The sequence below is a fragment of the Schistocerca cancellata genome, chromosome 2 (assembly GCF_023864275.1).
Source record: "Schistocerca cancellata isolate TAMUIC-IGC-003103 chromosome 2, iqSchCanc2.1, whole genome shotgun sequence".
Lineage (NCBI taxonomy): Eukaryota > Metazoa > Arthropoda > Insecta > Orthoptera > Acrididae > Schistocerca > Schistocerca cancellata.
In genome coordinates this window covers 677,053,938-677,077,378 of record NC_064627.1, presented here as the reverse complement: position 1 = coordinate 677,077,378, position 23,441 = coordinate 677,053,938, and the positions used below count along the sequence as shown (strand labels likewise).

The following is a 23,441-nucleotide window of genomic DNA, read 5'->3' as shown; positions in this document are numbered from 1 at the left end:
CTACACTGCGATTATTAACGGTCTAAAGTATAAGATTTCCTATTATTGTTACTAATACTACTAGTCACTAATTTTTGCATTTTATTTAACTTTTGCATATGTTCTACAATAATTTTGAATAAAAATCAGCAATTTCGCATGACTGCAACGATGTGTTTAACCGTTCGCAACAATGTTCTGAATGTTTCCTAGAGTATCTTTGAGTTTGATTCTCCCCAAGGAAGTTTGTTCACTCTCACCTTGTAGAATCGTAAACAGTAAACAATCGAGGAAATGCGAAGCGTTGTTTCTGTTTCGGTGTCCGGTAGACGGTTGTTGTTATGACAGTTAAGAGACAACGCAGAGACTCATTCCAAGATTTTAGGGAACCGTGTTAAGTGCATGCGAATTTCGTTATGGGGAAAGGTGTATAGTTACTATCTTTACATGAATTCGTAATAATTTCTAAGGCATTTACAAAATGATGGCATTAAACCGTAATCCTGTGCCAATGAACGCCGCGTTGTTTGTTTTATCTTTACATGGCAAAGGAAGGTCTAAACTCAATATATTTCACTCAAGATATTACAGAGTCGAAGGGAGAATCAACGCTCTTAAAAATATTTTGGGTATGTATAAATACTTTTGTATGTAATGTCAGTAACAGTGAATAGTAACATTTAAAGAAGTGAGTTCAGCTTCATTACTGTGCCCCAGCTCAACCTACAGTATTTGTAGCATTTTTTAAAAGGTATCTTGAACAATGGAGCAGTTTCATGTGTGTTGTGATGTATCAATTTGAATATCAACTAGTCACTCGCATTTATATACGTAGGTTGCCTACCTTATTTGAACTTATTTGCTGTCAGCCTTTTGGCCTTCATTTGTGTGGCATATCTTGTGCAGTAGCTACTTAATATGAAACTAAAATTCAGCTACAGTTTGTCACACATAATACCCATATGCCTGTTTTTAAGTTCGTTGTAAATGTTACCATTTTATTACTTAGGTCTTGATAGATACAAGCCAACGTTTTAGTACCGGGAATGCTTATATTAAAATTAAGCGTTAAAGAAGTGTACTGTGACTTAGTAGTGCATATGGAAACACACAAACTAGTAATATTGACAGTTTATAGACCACCAGCAGCGTACATCTTAATCTCCAGAAAACATCTGGAGTCTAAGGTTATGCAGGCTGGGAATATTGACTACTGTTTTTTGTCATATAGTACTGATTGAAGACAGAGCTATGTTGATCAGTGTATTATGTAACTTTAGCAAGTCAGGTAATGGAACAAAAATTATTATGTCAAAGAATTAGAAACACTGACGTTATCAGTTAGTAGCAAATGGGAAGAGACTTATGAAGCAGACAGCAAGTCCCTGGGCTGGTAATGTTGACGTGTTACTATATGTAATTTATATAGGTACAGTAGTAATGTATCACAGTTATGTGGCAACGGCACTAATCCACATAATCACAGTGGATAAGCAAATGCATCAGTGATTACACAAAAGTATCTTTGCTGCAATTAGCATGGTTACAGGTGTTTCCTCTCATTGTTGGCTTGTGTTCTGATTAGCTGAGCAATTATTTTATGTGGACAATATAACATACTACCTCCCATAGTTAGTTTGATATGTAATATTTATTTTTCTAGTATTTGACAGTCCCAAACTTTTTCTTTCTTTTTAAAAAGATCATATGCCTTGGTAATCAGTTGAAACCAGCAATGACAGCATTTCAATGATGTGAGTCTGACATATAAGTTAAAAAAAAAAAAAAAAAAAAAAAAAAATAATTATAAATCCTCGAGAACGTGATGCCTAGTCTGCATGCATAAGTATGGAGTTCTATCAATAGGCCTACTTTTAAATATTATACGTTAATTTAGTGTCCAATAAAATTTCTGTTCCCTGTTTGTTTGAAGTATTGTTGTTTAATTGATTTGTTGCTGTGTTGAATTATACTAAACATCAAGTTCAGCCTTCCCCTCCCTCCACCCAACTGTAGAGTTCATTTAATGTATGACCTACTCTTACCTCATATATATAATTGGGTGTAGGTGACAGTATTGTTTCTCAAATTGGACAATATAACCCTTATTCTGTGAACAGGTGACCATAGAGTTGTTGAGCTTCTTTCTCATTTCTTGGGCTTGGCTGTTGGCCTTCCTCATCCTTGCTGTGCTAATTGTCAACCACAGTTATACCTCATTTTTTCTAATACTGCATTGGCTAGAAGATTTAAGAGTTCCAAAGTCTTCTTCTACTATTATTATGTCTTAGTGTTGTTGCATCTGAAAACCTGCCGCTATGATTGTGTTAATTTCCATAGAATATAATGTGGTGTGCCCATTTTGGTATAGTGACAGCTTGTTATTACATACAGAGAGGTTTTGGGTCAGACCCCTACTTGGCATGAAGCATGTTGATTAAAAGTTCTTGCTACACGAGAAACAAACCTATACTTTACTCTTGGAATTAGACCACTGCTACCATCCTGCAAATATTAAATTCTTTATTTCTATTGAATTCATTCATAGTTCCCTGAGAATTTATTGTACCTTTCTGCACTGTTTTCTGGAACCAGTATATGACAACTCTGTTTAGGAGTAATTCCAAAGGGTGTACATACCTTAGGTGAAGTGCACTGAACGTGATTAAGTTGAGAGGCATACAGGACTTCCTTTGACCTGCGTGAATAAATTTATCCATGATACAATAGCTTCATCTTGTTTCACATTTTATGTGGACTTAAAATGTCTGTTCATTCAGGTGCCCACTTAAATAGTGTCTGATTTATGGACATTGGTCTTCCTGTAAGCTCCATATACTTTGATTTTGTTTTGCTTCCAGGAATCACACATTTTGTGCATTCATGTATTATTTCAGGGCATTTATCACAATTATTTTCTATTGAATCTTAACTGCTAGCATGCACTAATTACTACTAATTACTTACCTATTTTGTAACCTTTCAGCAGTAGTTCTAAGTTAGCATCCTAGATTCAGAACCACATTCACAATCCTTGAGACATCCCTCTGCCTTATCTTTGGTAGCATCTCCTCCCAGTCTTTAGAATAACCCAATAAGCAGTAGTACAACATTATTGGGCAGCCCAGATCCCACATTCTTCTAAAGAATGAGGAGCACCATAAGTTACCAAATGCCCATTATATCTTTCACATATCTCAGTATATGCTCATTTTTCGTCTCATTAATTGCATACAATGTATATTTCCTTCCCTGATCATTCCTCCGGTGTTCCACTGTTACAACACAGAATTACTACTGGTGTGTGCGCTGATTACAGTAAGCTCAGCATAGAACACTTGACTTATGTGATTTAATTTTTCATAATTGGTTGATGTTATCTCATTATAATGTTAGTACAGTCTAACAAGAAATCAGTGTGTATTCACAGTGACAATTTCTAAATCACTGGTATGTTAATCACACATCTGAGTGATTTTTGTGATCTTTAACCTCCTGTTGGGAATTATTAGTGACCCCACTGTACTTCTACTTCCTGTTATCATTTGACGTGTTACAGTCGTCTAAGGGGTTCATCCTTGCACTGAATATGGCTCCTGCAGACAGATCACATTGTATTTTCGCTTTTGCAACTTCTGCAGCACTGTGGGTCACATTCAGCTGTGCAGTTCATGGCTGTATGATCAGCAATGGGTATGAAAAGAAACTGTTATTGTCAAAAGCCACAAACTGAGCATAAACTGGTCCCAAATCAAATCTTTCTCTCTTCTTTTGCACATGTAACTAATTACTTCATTATGTTTCACTAGGCCTGTTGATTGATACATTGCTTTCAACTGAATTCCACATACTAATTTTGGAATTGGGAAAAAATTAAATCTCATTTTGGGATTTCTCACACACACTAGAGGTCTCAGTGCTACATTACAGATTATACAATTCCGTTAGTCTAAACAAATGGAACATTTCATTTACAGCTATCATAAAATTTCTAAGGGTTGTCCCTCGTGTCTTAAGCTCCTGGAATGAAACTCCATTTTCTGTTTTAGAGATGATAGCCATCTATGTTTCTACACTTACATTTACATTCATACTCTGCAAGCCATCTTAAGGCACGTGGCGGAGGGTACCCTGTACCATTACTAGTCATTTCCTTTCAGTTCCACTCATGAATAGAACGAGGAAAAACGACTGTCTTTATGCCTCCATATGAGTCCTAATTTCTTGTATCTTATCTCCGTGGTCTGTATGCACAATGTGTGTTGGCAGCAGTAGAATCGTTTGGGAGTCCGCTTCAAATGCCAGTTCTCTAAACATTCTCCATAGTCTTCCTCGAAAAGAATGTCGCCTTCCCTCCAGGGATTTGTAGTTGAATTCATGAAGCATCTCTGTATCACGTACATGTTGTTCGAACCTAACCAGTTACAAATCTAGCAGCCCACCTTTAATCCAATCTGATACGTATCCCAAACATTTGAGACGTACTCAAGAATAGGTCACACCAGTGTCCCATATGCAGTCCCCTTAATAGAGGAATCACACTTTCCTAAAATTCACCCAATAAACTGAAATTAACCGTTTGCCTTCCCAGCCACAATTCTCACGTGCTCATATTGCTTTGCGGTGTTATGCCCAGCTATTTAAACAACATGACAGTGTCAAACAGGACAGTAATGATCCTGTATCCAAAAACTTACAGTTTTGTTTTTCCTAATCATCCACATTAACTTGCATTTTTCCACATTTAGAGCTAGCTACCATTCATCGCACCAACTAGAAAATTTGTCTAAGTCATCTTGTATCCTCCTACAGTCACTCAACTTCGACACACACCATACACTACAGTATCATCAGCAAACAACCTCAGATTGCTGCTCACCCTGTCTGCCAAATCATTTATGAATATAGAGAACAACAGTGGTTCTATGACACTTCCCTGGGTGACTCATGACAATACCCTTGTCTCTGATAATGACTTACCGTCGAGGACGATATGCTGGGTTCTGTAACTTGAAAAGTCTTTGAGCCACTCACATATCTGAGAACCTATTCCATATGCTCATACTTTTCATTAACAGCCTGCAGTGGCGCTCTGCATCAGCACTTTCTGGTAATTAGAAATATGGACTCTTCCTGTTGCTCTTTGCAATGTATCATGTGCCAAAACAGCAAGCCGAGTTTTGCACAAGCGATGCCTTCTGAAACCGTGCTGATTCATGGATGAAAGGGTCTCGGTCTCAAGAAAATTTATTGTATTCGAACTGAGAATATGTTAAAGGGTTCTACAGCAAACTGAAGTTATGGATATTGGCTGTAATTTTGTGGGTCCATTCTTTTACCCTTCTTACATACAAGAGTTACCTGCACTTTTTACAGCCGCTAGGGACTTCATGCTCGGCAAGAGATTCGCAATAAATGCAAGCTAGGTAAGTGGCCGGTGCCACAGAGTACTCTTCGTAATTGGAGTTCCATCCGGACCTGGTGATCCATTGCTTTCAAATCTTTCAGTTGTTTCTCTGCACCAGGGCTGCTTATTACTATGTTGTCCATATCAGCGTCTGTCCGATGGTCAAATGATGATATATTTGTACGATTCTGCTGCGTGAAGGATTTCTTGAACACAAAATTTAAAACTTCGTCTTTCAGTTTGCTATCTTCAACTGCCACGCCAGACTGGTCAGTGAGGGTCTGGATGGAAGCTTTAGATCTGCCTCGTGATTCTGTGTAGGATCAGAATTTTCTCATGTTCTTGGTCAGATGTTTCACTAAGGTATCATAGTGGTAGCTGTTGTATGCTTTACGCATAGATCTTTTCACAGATGCGTGAATCTCCACTAGCCTTCGCCTCTTGTTGTTTGTGCTTCTCGTTTGAACTGAGAGTGCAACAGCCTCTGCTTCCTCAGCATTTTCCATATTTAATTATTAAGCCACGTTGGGCCTTTTCCATCCTTAATCCACTTATAGGTAGATTACTCTCCAGACCACGGTTTACAATCTGCTTAAACTTTGCCTGTAATTCCTCTGCTCCTATCTTAGTCCAGTATATTTCTTTGACAAAGAAAGACATGCTCACTGTGACAAGATTTCTTGATACAGGAGAGAGCAACTGTAGTAGCACTCGAATACCACATTGCACATGAACAAAATAATTGCAGAAACATGTGAAGCAATTTGTAAACCACTCAAGGGAGAATATATGAAGGTAAATAAATGTGTAGCACTCCGTATGGGCAATAAGAACTATTTTTATTCTGGAAAAATTTAGTTAATAGAATTGGTGTTCCAGCAACTACAAAATTAATAAAAAGCAGGAAACAGGTGAAGTGCTTTTTAACTTGTGGCATCCAGAGTTCAGAAATAGGGAAATTAAAATGGAGAGTGAAGACTTTTTTTTAAATTTTATTTTAGAGTGTGACCATCTTCAATTCCGGCTTGCTGAAAAGTTGCCTGGATTTTCCAGATGTAGAGGTGGATGGCTATAGCTGTGGTAGTGGATGTGAAGTCACTTGCAGCCTACAAGGTTATTAAAAATAGTGAACAGAAGACGAATGACTTTTATGATCAAATCTATGGTGAGCCTCTAGATTTGATCATATTTCCTTGACCAAAGGCAAGATTTGACAAAGAAATATGATGGTGTAACAGTGGCCTTACTGGAACTAAATGATTTCAATTCACTGTCTTATTCAGATGATAACAGCTGCTTATCTGCTCTTTCTATAAGAAACTCTCCTAGCCCTCTTGACTGATTTATTAACTTTCGTAACCATAGTTTTATAATGGCATCATGATCACTAATCCTCGTTTCTGTGCTGACGTTGTCTGTAAAGTCCAGCCTATTCGTAGCTACAAGGTCTAAGATATTTTCATTGTATGTGGCTTACCAAACTAGTTGCTCAAGACAGTTTTCAGAAAATGTATTCAGAAGTACTCTCACAACTGTCTATGTGTACTCTCTGCAATGAATCCATAGATGTCCAGTCTACACTCAGTAGGTTAAAGTCGCCTCCAACTAGTATTGCATGTTCTGGATATTTGTGCATCACTGACAGTAGACTTTCTTTGAATGACTCTAGAACTTTCACATTGGGATCGGATGGCCAGTAAAAACATCCAACAATTAACTTGGTTTCACCTACTCCTGTTATATGCAACCACATAACTTCACCGTCACACTCAAGTTCGACCTCAATAGAGACATTACCTTCATCAGCTGCAATGAACACTCCCCCTCCTATGGACATTATTCTGTCTTTTTTTTTTGTCTTTCCGATATACATTCCATGACTCGTTAAATATCTCAGCACTTTTCACTTCACATTTCAGCTATTTGTCATTGGCTGTGGGGGAAGATAATTGTAGCAGTGCTGTTTGTCTAGATTTAAATGGCAAACATCACACTCTTGTTAAGCATTTAAAGTTTTTCAGTGCCCACTCTGTCCCTTAATTATTTAGATGAGATGGATGTAAGGAGAGTAATTTCTTTGTATATGAGGGCATGCTGAAAACTGATGCCTCAGATATTCTATGTAAAAATTCTTGAAGCTTTTTAAATAAAACAAACTGTATTATGATTCTCTACCTTTATTCATCATGTTTGCTTTTTAAATAAAACAAACTGTATTATGATTCTCTACCTTTATTCATCATGTTTACATATTTATTTCTGAACATAATCATGTCGTTGATGAACATCTTTCTCCCAACGAGAGACCAGTTTGTTGGTACCATCACTGTAGAATGTTTGACCTTGTGGGAACCACAACCTCACCTCTGCTTGCACCACTTCATCACTGTCAAAGTCAAGTCCTCAAAGATGTTCTTTAAGTTTGGAAGCGGATGAAAATCGGATGGGGCCAAGCCGTGACTGTATAGAGGACGTTTGATGACAGTGAACTGAAGACAGTGGATTGTTGCAGATGTCACACGGTGCTCATGTATGGTCTGGCATTTCATGCTGAAGGAGAAGATGCTCCATGTACGGATGAACTCTTTGAATTTGAAACTTGATTACAGCGCAATGTCTCTCACACACCAACATAGTTAAGTTACACACCACCAGTTCTGAGCCCTCCTGTGGCAGAGAGCTGCAAATATGTAGACATGAAGAATGAAGATGTAGAATGTTAATAATGTTTGTTTTATATTAAAAACTCTGAGTATTCTCACATAGAGAAATGGAGGCATTATTTTTCAGCACACCCCCCATGTAGTTTATTCATTAGTTAGAAATACTGACTTAATGTTCCCTACATTGCCCACAATTGCTCTTATCTAAATTATGGAACTTGTAGATGTATCTTAAGCAAAATCAGTTGAGGCATCTAGTTAGTGACAAGCAATCTTAAACAGATACTGCAGAGAACATTATGTATAGCTTTCTTCGCTCTCTTATCAGTCTTTTCCTCATACCTGGAGATCCTTATGCCCCATGTACTATGACTTTTCCTTGAGGACAGTTTCCTTTTATTTTTATTTGAGAGTGAATTCCTTACCAAAATTATCACAGTTCATTTCTCTATTAAGATTTTGCTCATATATGTTCACCATGAACTCCTCATTATATATCTTGATAAGACCGTCACACATACTGACCAATGATTTTATCTTCTTTGTTTATCACAGAGTATTTATGTCTTCAGTTTCTGATTCTTTTTAATTAATTTTTTGCCATCTTCCATGGTGGGAATGTCTACTATTAAAATATTCTTAGTAAAATGATATATATTTAGTTTCTCTTTCTGTGGATCTCTTACTGTTGAGAACGTCTTTTTTTTCCTGTCTTTCTTGGTGGTTTCCCCCCTGTTTTAAGTTTGATAAATATCACCATTTCATGTTTCCTTGTTTGGCTTCATCTATTATCACTAATGATATGAGGTTTTGTGCCCACTGTTGATGTTCCTGAGGTGTATGGTTTTGAGCATTTTGCTATCTTCTCCAGCCTACCTAAAAGGATAGTCTGTACTATAAACACACTGTCCTTTCAGTCCTAAAACTGCCGTACACATCTTCACTGCGGACAACATGCTTCTGGAAAAGTAATTGTCAGCTGATTCATGGTGGGACAGCACTGATGACATCCTGCTGATGCATGATGTGCTGCCAACTAGTTGTGTTGGCTGTGTAGTGTCGACACAGTGTGGCTCTTGTAGCTACTGCTTTGGCAGCAGACATGACCGCCACGCTTGTGAAACTAAGCCACTGAGTTGCATTTACTCAAAGAAAACTCATAAATTTGAAAACTTGTATTGATTAAAATGCCGTAAACATATACTATGATCACTATAAAGAACTGGCACATAATTCACTGTAGGCACCTTGATTAAAGCTGAGGAGGAAGTTCGGGTCGGTTTCACCAAACAACACTCCCGTTTTACAGTAGTTCATTTATTCACCTCTTTACACAAGCAAGGCTTACACAGCACTAACATGGCAGCACTGCACAAAGATAATGTTTAGCTTAGTTCAAAGATGATACTCAGATCGATTCTGGTGTCGACCTCATCAGTGCCACATAGCCCCCACCCGCAGTACGGAGTACTCTTGAGAGGCCGGGGTGAGGGGGGGGTGACTATGGTGTCGGCAGGGGTGGTCCACGGGAGCCAGACCACGGTCAGCTCGACAGCGTCGTTGGGGAGCTGTGTCAGTAGATGTCGTGAAGGAAGATTCGGCCACCGAACCTGGAAGTCGTTGAAGCGTACTGGGCGTCGTGCTGGTCGTGCGGTGACAGGTGGGCCTGCGGTTTGCGGGTGGCATGGAGCGACAATGACGATGTCTCCGGAGGGTGTAGCGAACACACGAAGCATGTCCAGGCCGACATCGGGCGAGTGGGGAACACATTTCACCAGGTGGCAGGGAATGACGGAGGTTGTGTCATGAGCACCGGATGAAGGGAAACACACAACGACCAGTGTATCATCACATAGTATTATAGAGATGTCGTGGATTATGTCCAGCACGAACACCTCGAGCGAGGACACGTTCAAGATAGGGGGGCGTGAGAAACCTCGGCAGGGCGAGGCAGGCGACGGGGGAGAGGTCGAAGGGACCGGTGAAGGTCCCAGCGGCGAGGGCGTGATTGTAGGTAAGCTTGACATGGGGAGCATGTGGTCACTCGACGGAGTGCGTGAGACCAGAGTACAGGGCGAGGTCGGAGAAGAGCTCGATGATTGGAGCTGGAAGTGACCGAGTGTGTAAGTCAGACGTGGAGGGAGTGTTCGGAGCATCGTGAGCCACGACAGTGAGTGGCGTGGTCGTGGCCTGAATGGGGGTAGAAGCGGGCTCGACAGGAGCAGGCTTGAGTCTGTTGAGAGAGATTGTGGCAGCTTAATCTTTTATCTGGGTGTCATAGGTGTTAGCTGAGTGCCGGAGAACTCAGTACAGGCCAGTATATGGAGGTTGGAGGGGAGCACAGACAGTGTCATCTCGGAGCATGACGTACTCACAATTGTCCAGAGACTTCGGGACGTGAACCTTAGGGCGGGAATGGCTGGCAGACGGAGGGATGTGGAGGTTGATGAAGTGGTGTCTGACGCGGTCCATGAAGGAAGGTAAGTCAGACTGAAGGAGAAAAGCGGAAGGGCTCACAAGTTCGCCAAGGAGAACAATGTTCTGGCAGTATACGAACTCAGCTATTGTGCCGTTGATGTCTTCCTTATAGATCGTATGAATGCCGAGTAGCACAAGGGGAAGGGCCTCCGTCCATCGAGTTGTGGCATCGAAAAGCCGCCTTGAAAGTGCGGTGCTAGCACTCAACTAGCCCGTTACTTTGCGGGTGATATGCTGTGGTATGGATGCGCCAGATTCCGCAAATGTTACAAATCTCATTGAACAGGGCCGACTCAAATTGTCTGCCCTGGTCAGTGGTGATGATAGCTGGACATCTGAAACGCGATACCCATGACTCGACGAAAGCTCGAACAACAGTTTCTGCCGTGATATTGGGGAGGGGGACAGCCTCGACCCAGCGAGTTGTTCGGTCAGTAGACTAGAGAACATAATGAAAACCTTTAATCAAGGTGCCTACAGTGAATTATGTGCCAGTTCTTCATAGTGATCATAGTATATGTTTACGGCATTTTATTCAATACAATCAAGTTTTCAAATTTATGAGTTTTCTCTCAGCAAATGCAACTCAGTGGCTTAGTTTCACAAGTGTGGCAGTCATGTCTGCCGCACTGTGTCGACACTACACAGCCAACGTAACTGGGGAGGGGGGGGGGGGGGGAGAGGGCCGACAATGTCAATACGAATATGCTGGAAACGCCCAGGAGGGATCGAAAGGCACTGAGGGGGGGGTGAAGTGTGCTTGTGTACTTTGCAGTGTTGGTACGCGACGCAGGAGGGTGCCCATTTCTGGCAGTCCTTGTTGACATTTCTCCACACAAAGCGCTCCGCTACGAAGTGGGCGGACGCACGAACACCGGGGTGGGCTAAATTATTCAGTGTGCAGTGCGTTGAAGACAGCTCGACGGAGAGTGGTTGGGATGAGGGGAGGTAACATGCCCGTACTGTTGTCGCACCAGATCTCACCATAAATGCCAGGGAAGGTAGTGCGGATGAAGTGTAGTGAAGAGGTAGAGTCTGAAATCGGGTTTTGTATGTCCTCGTCGGCGGGTTGGATGTTAGGCAGTTTAGAGAGGTCTAACAGCGAATGAACGGCGTCGACTCGTGAAAGGAAATCAGGAATTATATTGTCAGCACCCTTTATGTGTCTGACATCGGTGTTGAACTGAGATATGAAGTCCATATATCTGAAGCGGTGAGGAGGCAGGTCAGCTGGTGGGTTTGTAATGGCCGCAGCCAAGGAAGGGTTTGTGGTCTTTTAAAACATAGAACAGGTGTCCCTCAACGTCAGTCTTAAAATGTTTGATCGCTTCATAGACCATGAGCAGCTCCCTGTCAAACACGCAATATTTCGGTTGTGCATTGGTGAGCTTGCGCGAGAACAACTGCAGAGGCGAAATTTGGCCATCGACTGTCTGGCTAAGGACAGTGCCGATGGCAGTATTGCTCGCGTCTCTGGTGATGAAAAGGCGGTTGCATGGCGGCGCGCATGAGCCGAAGTTGCATTGTTTGAGGTGCTGTCCGCGAGGGGCGGGGTAGGAGCTGTCAGTTCGGGAATACGTGACACTTGTCGCACATGCACACTTGTGTCCGGCCGAGTGTCAAACGCTGCCGTGTTAGGAGGGTTGTGGCCCTGCGGAACTGTCAGTACACGTTATGGCAGTCTTGATAGCACAGTTGCGAGGGGTAGCAGGAGGTAAACACATGGAAGCTCGATTGCTGGGATTGCAAGCAGATTCGGCGCATTTACTGACCTTGCTTTGTCCTTGCTGTAGTGTCTGCAATTCCTTTGCTGCATCGGAGAGCCGGAGCTGTGTGTAGTGGAGCTGGAGGGAGAGCTCGAAGTTTTCCTTGCGTAGACGAGCGACGTGTTCGAGCTCGACAAGGCACTTATGTATGGTTTCTTGTAATGTTGTCGACAGAGACAAGCATGTACGAATGAGATGAGCCCAGACCGATTGTCATGTGGTGGGTTGCTTGACGGAGCACAGGGGAAGTGAGTCTTGGACGGATGGTGAAACACAGTGTTTTGCACTAGGTCCGGTGAAAGTTTGTGGTGTCACAAGCAGTCATTGCCTATTACAGGTTTGTCAATTTTGCACACTAAAAATGTCCACTCGAGTTTGTGAAGAGTGAGACGATGTGTGAGGTTGAACCCGAGCATTGTAGTTTAGTGGAATTCATGGCTTGCAGTGAAGTATGATGAGGGCAGATGTTCGACGACGCTAAGGACGTGGGCAGCAGTGAAACATCGGCGCCTGTGTCCACTAGGAAAAGATATCCCGACGAAATATCTTTAATGTAAAGTCGTCCACAATTATCCGGTCGTTCCCGGACAGAATGGAGCATTGGGGGGTGCCTGTCATGTTGTGCGCAGAAATATCTTTAATGTAAAGTTGTCCACAATTATCCGGTCGTTCCCGGACAGAATGGAGCACTGGGGGGTGCCTGTCATGTTGTGCACAGGCGGCGGCACCCGAACCTACCTGCAATTGGCATTTGGGAAGTAGCAGGGTGGTCTGCAGTTCCGTGCCGCCTCACCAAACCGTTTGTGGAAGTAACAGTACGGGTAGTGCGGTTGCATTTACTGTGGAAAGTTTGTTGCCAGTGGCGGTGGCCGAGGTTCGGTGGCTGCAGCAGGTTCGGTTGCAGGAGGGGGCATGACTGCAGGAAGAGCTGGTGACGTCCCAGTTGCTTGTTTACTGCTTCCCAGGGCGAGCGGAACGGTCAGCACAGTACAGCCCCGGCCGCATCCAGCCACAGGGCGATGAGCCTGAACCTGAGACTTGTCAAGTAGGCAGTGGCTGGTGAAATGGAGCAGTGATGCATCGTGCAGCTTGTCAGCAATTGTCATTCTTTGCTCGACAGGTTCGGGAGACCTCTGAGCCAGAGCAAAGCGGATGTGAGGAGATAGTTTATCTGACCAGATGGCGAGGAGAGCTGTCTCGAACAATAGATCGGCGCTGACCAGGGCATGTAGCCGTCTCCAGAGCTGGGAAGGTTTGTCGTTGCCTAGTTGCTCGACATGGAGCACTTGCCGTATTGCTGCCTCAGTTGAGCACGCAAGCCGACGTAGAACTGTCTCTTTGGCTAGAGTGTTCCGGTAGATGAGTCCCGGGTGTCGACCAGGTAAGCAATCAAGTCCTCCTGGTCGTGCAGGTGGGTGATGAGGCACAGAAACCTGGTTGACTCATTGAGTTTGTAATGGTTGAACACTTCGTCCACAATTTTGAACCAAGTTGTTGCTCTGTCGGGATTAAATGGTGGCAGCGTCAGTAAATGTTGTAGAATGTTCGGAAGAACAGGTTGAGTTGAGTTCGTCGGGGCACTGCCTGAATCAAGCTGTTGTTGCTGTAGTATTTCAGGAGAGTGTGCCTCCAGGGGATGTGGCAACGACGGCTGTTTGGGTGGCAGCGTGATGGTGACATGTTGTGGTTGAGTGCGATCCGTTGCAATGCGGAAGGCCGATGCGGGTGAGACACCGTAATGTGTCGATTGCAACACATTGCGGGTGTGCTCTAATTGATGCGATGCGGAAGACTGACGCGGATGAGGTGCCGAGAACGGTAGCAGAAGCTCGACTGGAGCCGGCACGTGGGCGACAGGTGAGAAAAAGTTCAAAGTTTTAGTCCGCGGAAAGCTCAACGTTTGATCAGAGCCAGGGCCACCTGTGTTGCAGGGAGGCTGCGGAGGTGCGGGCTGTCCAGAAGCACTGTGTGGGAAATGATGTCGAACGTAGGACGGAATGTGCGAATGTTCACTGCTCATAGTCACTCCACTCAAAACAGTGTGCGGATAAGGTGAATGTCGTGGCACAAAACACTGAGGCGTAGCAGTGGGACGGAGGTGGAGGTTGGGCACAGATAAAAAGTTATTGTTTGTGTAGCAGTCCGAGGTGTCGAAGTAGGAAGGCATGTGCCGATGCTGAACCGAGGAGGGCGCGGGCGTGGTCGGATGCTAAGGAGGTTGACCTGTGAACGAAGCAGTTCTGGCCACGTGGCAGGTATCCGCATGGTACAGCACATATTGCTGCATAGCAAATCATTGTCCTGGCGGTGGTGGGTTGTCCAACAAAGCATTTGGAGAAATCGGCATTGGTCCCGCACTGCACGGAGATCCGTAAGAGGTAACTGCACAGTTGATGAGGGAGGGCACATGTGGAGGGAACAAAGGCGTTTGATAGCTGGAGTCATGCATACTCCTAACCTCACTTATTGTTGCAGGCTCGAAAACGTCTGGCAAAATCGGCGTAATCGTCGAGTGAGAGGCATCGTGTTGTAGTCCTGGTGGGTGTACATTGCCCGCAACACGATGCATGTCGATCACAAAATCCGACGTTAGGCCATTGTTCGAATGTTGTGTTGATGCAATACATGCGAAAATAATCGAACATGGAGGTCGCGGACACAGTAAAACTGCGAAAATGGAAGACGTAACAACTCGCGGTCACCAGTGAGGAGGAAGTCCAGGTCAGTTTCATCAAACAACACTCCCATTTTACAGTAGTTCATTTATTCATCGCTTTACACAAGCAAGGCTTATACAGCTCTAACATGGTGGCACGGCACAAAGATAAAGTTTAGCTTAGTTCAAAGACAATACTCGGATCGATTCTGGTGTCGACTTCATAGGCGCCACAAAGCAAAACATTGTTTTCTTTTATATGAAATCAGGACTTAATTAGGGGCTGATGTCCTGTAATGGTCACTTTCTTGTGAAAGAGAATGACAGCAAATATCAGTATTTAACACAGCGTGTCAGTGTCACAGTCATCATTGGCTTGTCTTCTGGATGACAGATTTGTTGTTAGAAATTATTGCCACATCCTCTGGATAATGTCCTTTGACTACAGTATCAACAAGTCGCAGATAAAATCAGTCAACTCATAGGTGCATACGAATCACCACAATGTTTGACACATGTGAGAGTGTACAGAAATACTGGAAAATGTATACCGGTGGTACTCGTAGATAGACATCAGATATCCTGTAAAAGCTGACATACAAAGTTTCAAGAGGCAGTGTTAAGTAAAGAATGTGGAATGTACTGCAGTCCATTGTTCCTCTAAAGACTGTGAAGACAAGATTAGATTAACTGTAACATGTACAGAGCCACTGAAGCAGGCATTGTGTTTGAACTCTGGACACAACAGGAGTAAGGAGAACCCTAAAATGTGGTACAATGGGAAGTATCATCTGCTGTGCACTCCACAGTTTTTTTGCAGAATATGGATGTAGATGAACATGCACTTAACAAAATGATCACATCTCTGTATTTGACATCCTATAATCTTTCAAAGCTCATCCTTCGGGCAAATTATGCCTCCACACTCTTCATTCAAATCATCCATCTTAGCTGTCTTCACTCATTCCAACATCACAAATTCCCATCCTGCTCTCAAAAAGTATCATTATCATCTATGTTCAAATGTTGCAAACAGTTTGCAGCATTACTGGTTTACATATTATATTTCTGCACATGACCACTCTTGTAGAAACATACTTATCTTTTGTGTGAATTACTTAGTGTTTTCTCCGGCTGTATCTGCTTTTATGATTTATTTCATAATTTGTGGAACTATTGATTTTCAAGACACCATGTGATGACATTTTGGACAAAATAATTATATGTTCTTCAAAGCTTATCAAATAGGTCTTCTTCTCCAACTATCCATCTGGTACATACGCTACTATTCAAATTCAAAACACATTGAATATGACTGCCCATTGCCTGGCACACTGAAGTCCATTGAAATTCAAAATACTGTAAATTGAATACAGTTGCTAAATATTAGGCCTATTAGAATCCTGAAGTAGTCATTGGCACTGAGCTATAGACGTACATTGAAACATGAAGACATGAGAATATAGGAAAACATAGAGTACCTCTTCATTGGTAATGTATTGATGCTTTAATTGGACATCTCAGTAACTAAAAGAATGTTTTGTGCTAGTAGCACTGATGTATTGGTTTAATTTTTAATTGTTAATTTAGCTTATAGTTTTCCATCTTTGACCTTAATTTTAATGTTTCCTGATTGTTTCTTCTCCTCTCTTAAACAAGTTGTAATACAAAATCTCTTGTTACTTCATATCTTTTGTATTTTGGGTTACTGAGCTGGTTGCTTCAAGCAGATATAGCATTAAAGAGTAATTACAAAATGGTGTAGGCAACACAACTCTTTCAAGGACTCACCATGAATGCACTTCTCAATTTGTGTCCACTCTTTGAGCCTGTCACCTTATTTGCTGGACAGCAGAGGGATGACCAATTGCATCTCATCCCATCCAGCATTTCAGAAATACAGTACCTTTCTCAATTATTTATGCCTAGTAAGGGAAGTTATCTGCCAGGATTGGTGTTTTTGAAGTATTCACAAAGATTTATCATTGCAATGTATTTAAATTTTTCGAGTTTTTAGATAGGGTGAGTATCGTTGGGAAATTTAATTCAGGAAATAGTGTTTGGAGAGATGTTTGGTTTATGGAATAGATCTTTCACTCAGCAGCAAAACGTATACTGTTTAAAAGTTGATGGCAGGTTAAAACTGTGTGTCAGTCAGGAACCTTAACTTTCGTGGGCAGTGCTCTTACGAACTGAGCTATACGGACGTGACTCATGATGTATACTTACAATGTTACTTCCTCTAATATCTCTACCCTACCTTCCAAACTTTGCAAAAATTTTCCTGCATACAAGGTCTGTTCAAAAACTTCCTGAACATTCGTAATTTCGTACCAATGATGTGTTGGAATGAAATGCTGTTGCATGCCTGCGCACGTCTGCTGGAAGTGTAGTTGTTTTATGTCAATTAATTATTCTTCAGTACTGTATTGAGTAGAATGTCATGTAGCACAGTTTGCAGATTTCAAGATGGCAGAGTTAGAGGAGCAACACGTCTGCATTAACTTTTGCGTGAGAAACTCAAGAAAACCTTTGCAGAAACAGAATGCAGGAAACCTACGGTGATGAGTGCTTAAGCAGTACCCAGCATTATGAATAGTTCACGCAGCTAAAAAATGGCCAGACATAAGTTAAAGATGACCCTTGTTCAGGATATCCTTCGACATCTACCAAAGACACTTATGTCAGGAACTTCAACAGCAATGTGCATGCCGATCAAAGACTGACTGTCCAAAAGATAGCAGAAGAATATAACATTTCAGTAGAATCATGTCATGAAATCGTGACACGGCATCTTGGAATGCATTGTTTTGCCGCCAAGTTAATCCCATGGCTCATGAGTCGAGACCAGACAGACCTTCACATCACAATCTGTGAAGGGCTTTTGGGTCATGCATATGGGAACAAGGTGGTCCTTAAGAGAATCATAACTGGTGATGAGAGACATGAGTTTATGGTTATGGTGTTGAGACCAAGGTTCAGTCTTCACAGTAGGTTCTCCAATTCACAGTAGGTTCTCCAAGACCAAAAAAAGCTTTTCAGGTCAGATCAAATGTCAGAGCCATGCTGATAGTTTTAATTTGACTTTGAACGATTAGTTCATCATGAATTTATGCCACAGGGACAAACTGTTAATCAATGGTACTATTGGGACATGTTGCGATGCCTGCAAGAAAATGTGAGAGCGGCCTGAAATATGGTGAGACGATTCACAGTACCTGCCCATTCATCCCTGTTGGTGCAGGACTATTGCACAAAAAAAAAAAAAAAAAAAAAAAAAAAAAAAAATCACAGTGCTGCCTCATCCTCCGTACTATCCAGACCTGGCCCCTGCGGACTCTATTTATTTATTTATTTATTTATTTTTATTTCCAAACTTGAAAACCCGTTGAAAGGACGAAGGTTTGGAACGATAGACAAGATAAAAGAAAATTTGCAGACAGAGTTTCGCGCAATCCAGCAAGAAGCTTACCAAGACTGCTTCTGGAAGTGGAAACAACATTTGAAGCAGTTTATCAACTGTGGAGGAGAATATTTCGAAGGAGACCATGCTCAATAAGTAAAAGGTAAGCATAGACAAAAGTTGTGATCAGAGTTCCGGTATTTTTTGAAGACATCTCATAAATTACAGGACGAGCTATTCTGGAAGAAAGCTGTGAAAGTGTCTGGATAGTTTAATCGGTAAGAGCATTATCTGCGAAAGGCAATGTTCCGTGTTAGGGATCCAGGCTTGTTCCATGAATCATAATGGTGATTTTGTGCTATGATGTGGAGTGTGTGTGTGTGTGTGTGTGTGTGTGTGTGTGTGTGTGTGTGTCACTCATGCACACCAGGCTATTACACATTTACTTACTTTTGTTTTCTGTTAAATTATTTAATTACAGTGTAGGGCCAGCAAAGACTTTTGTAGCTGAATACCTCTTTCATTTTTGTGCCATACCAATGCTTTCGTGGAATAGAATTTTAAAACTTCAGCTCACAAGAAGGAAAATTAGAACAAGAATATAACATAGTTTCAAGGGTTGCAGAGATTGTTCTTACTATAATCATTTTTTTTATTTTACAGATTGCAATTATAGTCAAGCTTACACTGTTTTCAAAAAATACAGACAGCTAAGTAATGCTAGTGTTGAGAATATGGTGAAAACTGGTGCATTATTGGATGTAAGTAAATGAATATGCTCCTATTATGTATAAGTGAATTATATTTTTGTCCAAAATTTCACATTATGCCAAAGATAGTATCAATCACCATTGTCAAGTGTTTTCTCAAAGCTATTTATGTGTATGCCTAGTTTTAATTAGTTAGCTGTTAAGAGATACATGTTATTTAATTTGAGACTTTGTATTGTAATGCGAGACATGGGATAGTGCATTCTTCATGGGTACTAAGTGTAGTTATGCTTCCTTCATTTTTAATCCTGGTTATCCTTGTGCTTGAAAGTAACTCAGCACTGTTCTAGAACTGCTAGTAGTAATACTTCGTAATTTTCTTTTTCTTTTCCTATTCATTTGTGATGATCGTATAATAAGTTAATTTACTGCAAGATGTGCTGTTTTCCTCTATATTAATTAAATTTACCCCCCCCCCCCATATCAGTGAATATTACTGTCTAATATGACAGTTTAGGACATTTAACTTCCTTGTGCCAGTTACTTGTGGTGTATATGTGAAACAGTAACTAATTCTTATTTGTTCATTTGATTTTAAATGTACAAGAGCTTGTACAACCAAGACATCCTGAATATCTTTTTAAGAGAGTGTTGAAAAAAATTTAAAGAATGGGTGAATTATCAACACTTGTTAGATTAGTACCACTGTTGTAGATTTATGCAGACCAGTACATGCTTTTGACTTTAGAATGGAATCATTGCCTTTCTACAGATTGTGAGTGAAGCAAATGTAATTAACACTGTGATAAGACAGAATTAAAGACCAGAGCACTTCACTTAGTATCTGATGTCATGTCTGGAACATTTTTTCCTATAAACAGACAAGAATGATATACAGTTAGTTAGTTAGTTACATGAAGGCACGTAATGTAATGTTAGTTATTTTTAATACTGTGGATTTTCCTGGGCGTAACTATTACTATTACTCACCAGCTTTCTCCTATGAATGTGAAAATATTTTATTGTCCCCAACCTACATAGGGAGAAAATATCATTATAATAAAATAAGATAAATCAGAGCTCGTATTGAGAGATTTAAATGTTCATTTTCCCCCTTGCTGTTGGAGAGTGGAACAGTAGAGAAATAGTCCGAAGGTAGTTCAAAGGCCCCTCTGCTAGGCAGTCAAGTGTGATTTGCAGCAGAATCATGCAGATAAGTGGAATACTCACATTAGGCTGTTTGAAGTTAATTTTAAATTATTAGACAAGTGACGGACATTTTTCGTTGCAACCTGGTGTTCTCCTTTTCGAAACAAATTCAGTTCCAATTATGTGTAAACTAGGCCTGTTTTTCATCTAATATAGTACTTACTGGTGAACTGGTTACCTGTAATCTGCAGTGTATTATCAACAGCAAACTTGATTAGACTAAAATATATATTAAGAAATGGTATTGAAATGTGTAACTTTTTAAAGAAATGTCCTCAAACAGGTTGTGAAAAAGCACCACACTATTCATTATGCTTTTGTAATACAGGAACTGTTGTTTCCAGAATAAATCTTCCAATCTGAAGTGACTATATTAGTAACTAATATGAATGCTGACTGCCTCACAGAGTTTGATAAGTGTTGTGTCAGCTAACTGCGGGAAATTAAATGCTGACAAACAAAAAATTCTTAACTGTTATAAATTGGAAAATTAACTATTCTTTTCTGTGTGAGACTCAGCACAATAGTTTGCAAAATAAGCTATCCCAGGTAATGCCTTGTTGTGAAAATAGGCTCCAGCATGATTCATAAGTCTTCTGATAACCTGAAATGTGTTTCTATTGGGAATACCAAGCTGTTTCACTGGAATAAGTCTGTGAAAAGATTTTAATGTGTTGTTAATGACAGCAGTTTTGCCTCTGTTCATCAGTTACGAACCAAACAAGTTAAAATTACAGAACCAGTGAACATACGTATGGGTGTCAGTTTTCAGTTGTAGATTCAACTGTAAATAGGTGCCGAAAGCTCGTGATTATAAATTTGCTCATACTTGTATTTGCATTTTATACAACAGAGACCTGCAGTCTGTTTTGAGGTCTGAAGTGTGCAATATCTTATTGCTTTATAACATTATGGGTAAGATCATTTCACAGTTACTTTGCCTTATCCATTGTACTAGGAGCAACACCATGTTGCCATAAGTGTAACAGTCATATTCTGAAGGAGTAATCTATTACCAGCAGGACTGCAGTGAGTATATCACTGATGGGCAGTTCTAATTTGCAGAATGGAACAAGTTTATTCTTCTCAGTTTGCCCCACATGTGTGGGCATGTTTTGACTGTCAAATTCAGTGTATTATGTATGTCTGTGAATGTATCATTTGTTCTGGGATGGCCAGTGACACTGCAGGATTCAAGATCACACATCTGAACCATCTCATCTAAAAATGATTGTAGTTACTGTGTGCATGACCCATATCTCAATGTCAAAAGGATTTTCCAATCCCCATGTCTTTGTGGGTGTGAGGGTTAAAATGTGTTGGTATCAGACACCAGAGGGGACAGGGCACAGTATGGTGTTCTGAGTGCACTCAGTGACAATGGATACAACAGTATGAGGAACCTGGAAGTCAGTGTGGGAACTTGAGTTGTGCATGTTTCAGCATTGACCCAGGCTAATGAAATGGTGAACATCACTTCACAGTCTCTCTCATTTTTGTGATGTAGTTGAAATGTAAGACTGCTTTTCCCTAGTCAGTGGACATGACTGTGTGCTGATTTTGGGAGGTTGGTCCACAAAGCAACCATGCAGCTATCAAGGAGAGGCTTCATAATGAATGTTTACTCTGCTGGGCAGTACTTCCGAAAACACTTTTAATTTTAATTGGCAAAACACTTTATTTTCTGATGAATTAGTAGTTTTGTCAGCACACAATAGTTCAGTATAGGTGTCTAGGACATTGTGTCTGTTTAAACCCCAAGTCATCTTGCACTGGCTGTGTGTCTGCAGCAATGTGGGCCTGGATCATTCGTTGTGGAACTCCTATAGGAACTGTGGCCTGCTAGGTGCTGTCCAGTATACTCATACTATGTGAGCAATATCATGATCCTATCACCATATCACTCATAACGAAAAAGAGTAATGCATTTATTATTGTTGGAGCAGTGCTAATTTCCCTACAGAAAAAGATTACCCGCCTCAGTTGACCTCTTTCTGCGCCCCCCCCCCCCCCCAAAAAAAAGAAAAAAAAACTATACTGGCAGAAGCAAAATGGATGATGGAAGCTTATTGAAATCATTTCTCAGTGGTAGGTCAAGCATAGGGATAGACAGTTCACAGTTACAAATTTGCTCGTATCTGCATTTTCTATGACAGACTTGTATGTGAATGCAGTCTGTTTTGAATCTGACCCCTTTCCCAACATTGTAGATCCCTTCCTCATAGAACACACATGATCACCAGAAAAGATATTAAGTGGTGAAGTAACCATATACACAGCCCTTTTCAGGATGCAGTTTTTTTTTTACTGAGTACTGTAATTTGTGTGCTCTGTTAATGTCATATTTTATGCAGATGCAACATATTAAAACACCAAGCAAAAAAATTCACTCAGTGTTAATTCAGAACCACTCATAGCAACAAATAACTGTATTTCAGCATTTGGAAAAACCCTTGGAGCTACTTATAAATTACATTTGCAACACCATGTAGAGGGAGTTCTTATTTCCTTCATTTTATCTTAGTAATTACCTTTTCCAGAACTGTAACACTAGAAATTAAAATGTGCCTGTTTTCTTGTGTATGTTTAATGTGTCCTTACGTTGAGCATGAAGAATGTATATCTCATTCAAATGCATTCACAATTAGTATAATTGTTTAACTGTGCAAGACTGTATTGCATGTTCATGAATGATGTACGAATTAATGATAACCCGACTAATATATGTAATTTTTATGTGAGAAATATAGCTATATTTTGTATTAACACTTAGTGTGAAAACCTCTATAATAGAGTTAATGTTCAATAATTAGCAGGATAGATACATTATTTCTAATATATTTTGGTTTAAATTATTTGCAGAAGTTAGGGGTTGATAAAGCTGAAATTTATAATTATCCAGAACTACTAACAGTGCCTCCTGTAACAGTTGAGAACCGTGCCATGCTTCTTCAGGAAGGTGGATTTCAAAAGATTGAAGCACATATTTTACTAAAGTAAGTATTTGTCGTGTAATTCTCTCAAATATTTTGTATCGTACAGTATGATATGCTTCAGTTAGCCCTTTTTGCGTGTTACAGTAAAGAGGCATTAGAATTCCACAAGTTACAAAATCAATTTGGTTATATGATATGTAATTTTTTAACACATTGTGTTATGAATGGGATCCA

General features: G+C 40.8%; 1 protein-coding gene across 1 annotated transcript in view; it reads left to right on the top strand.

The window, feature by feature from the left end:
* The first annotated feature begins 219 nt into the window (after positions 1-219).
* The window catches only part of LOC126162409 (transcription termination factor 5, mitochondrial), a 70,825-nt gene continuing 47,603 nt past the window's right edge, over positions 220-23,441 (top strand). Inside the window, exons 1-3 of the mRNA XM_049918905.1 lie at positions 220-608; positions 19,016-19,113; positions 23,134-23,267. Of these exons, the coding sequence (XP_049774862.1) occupies positions 461-608; positions 19,016-19,113; positions 23,134-23,267 (380 nt within the window). The 5' untranslated portion in view covers positions 220-460. The remainder of the gene's footprint in view (positions 609-19,015; positions 19,114-23,133; positions 23,268-23,441) is intronic.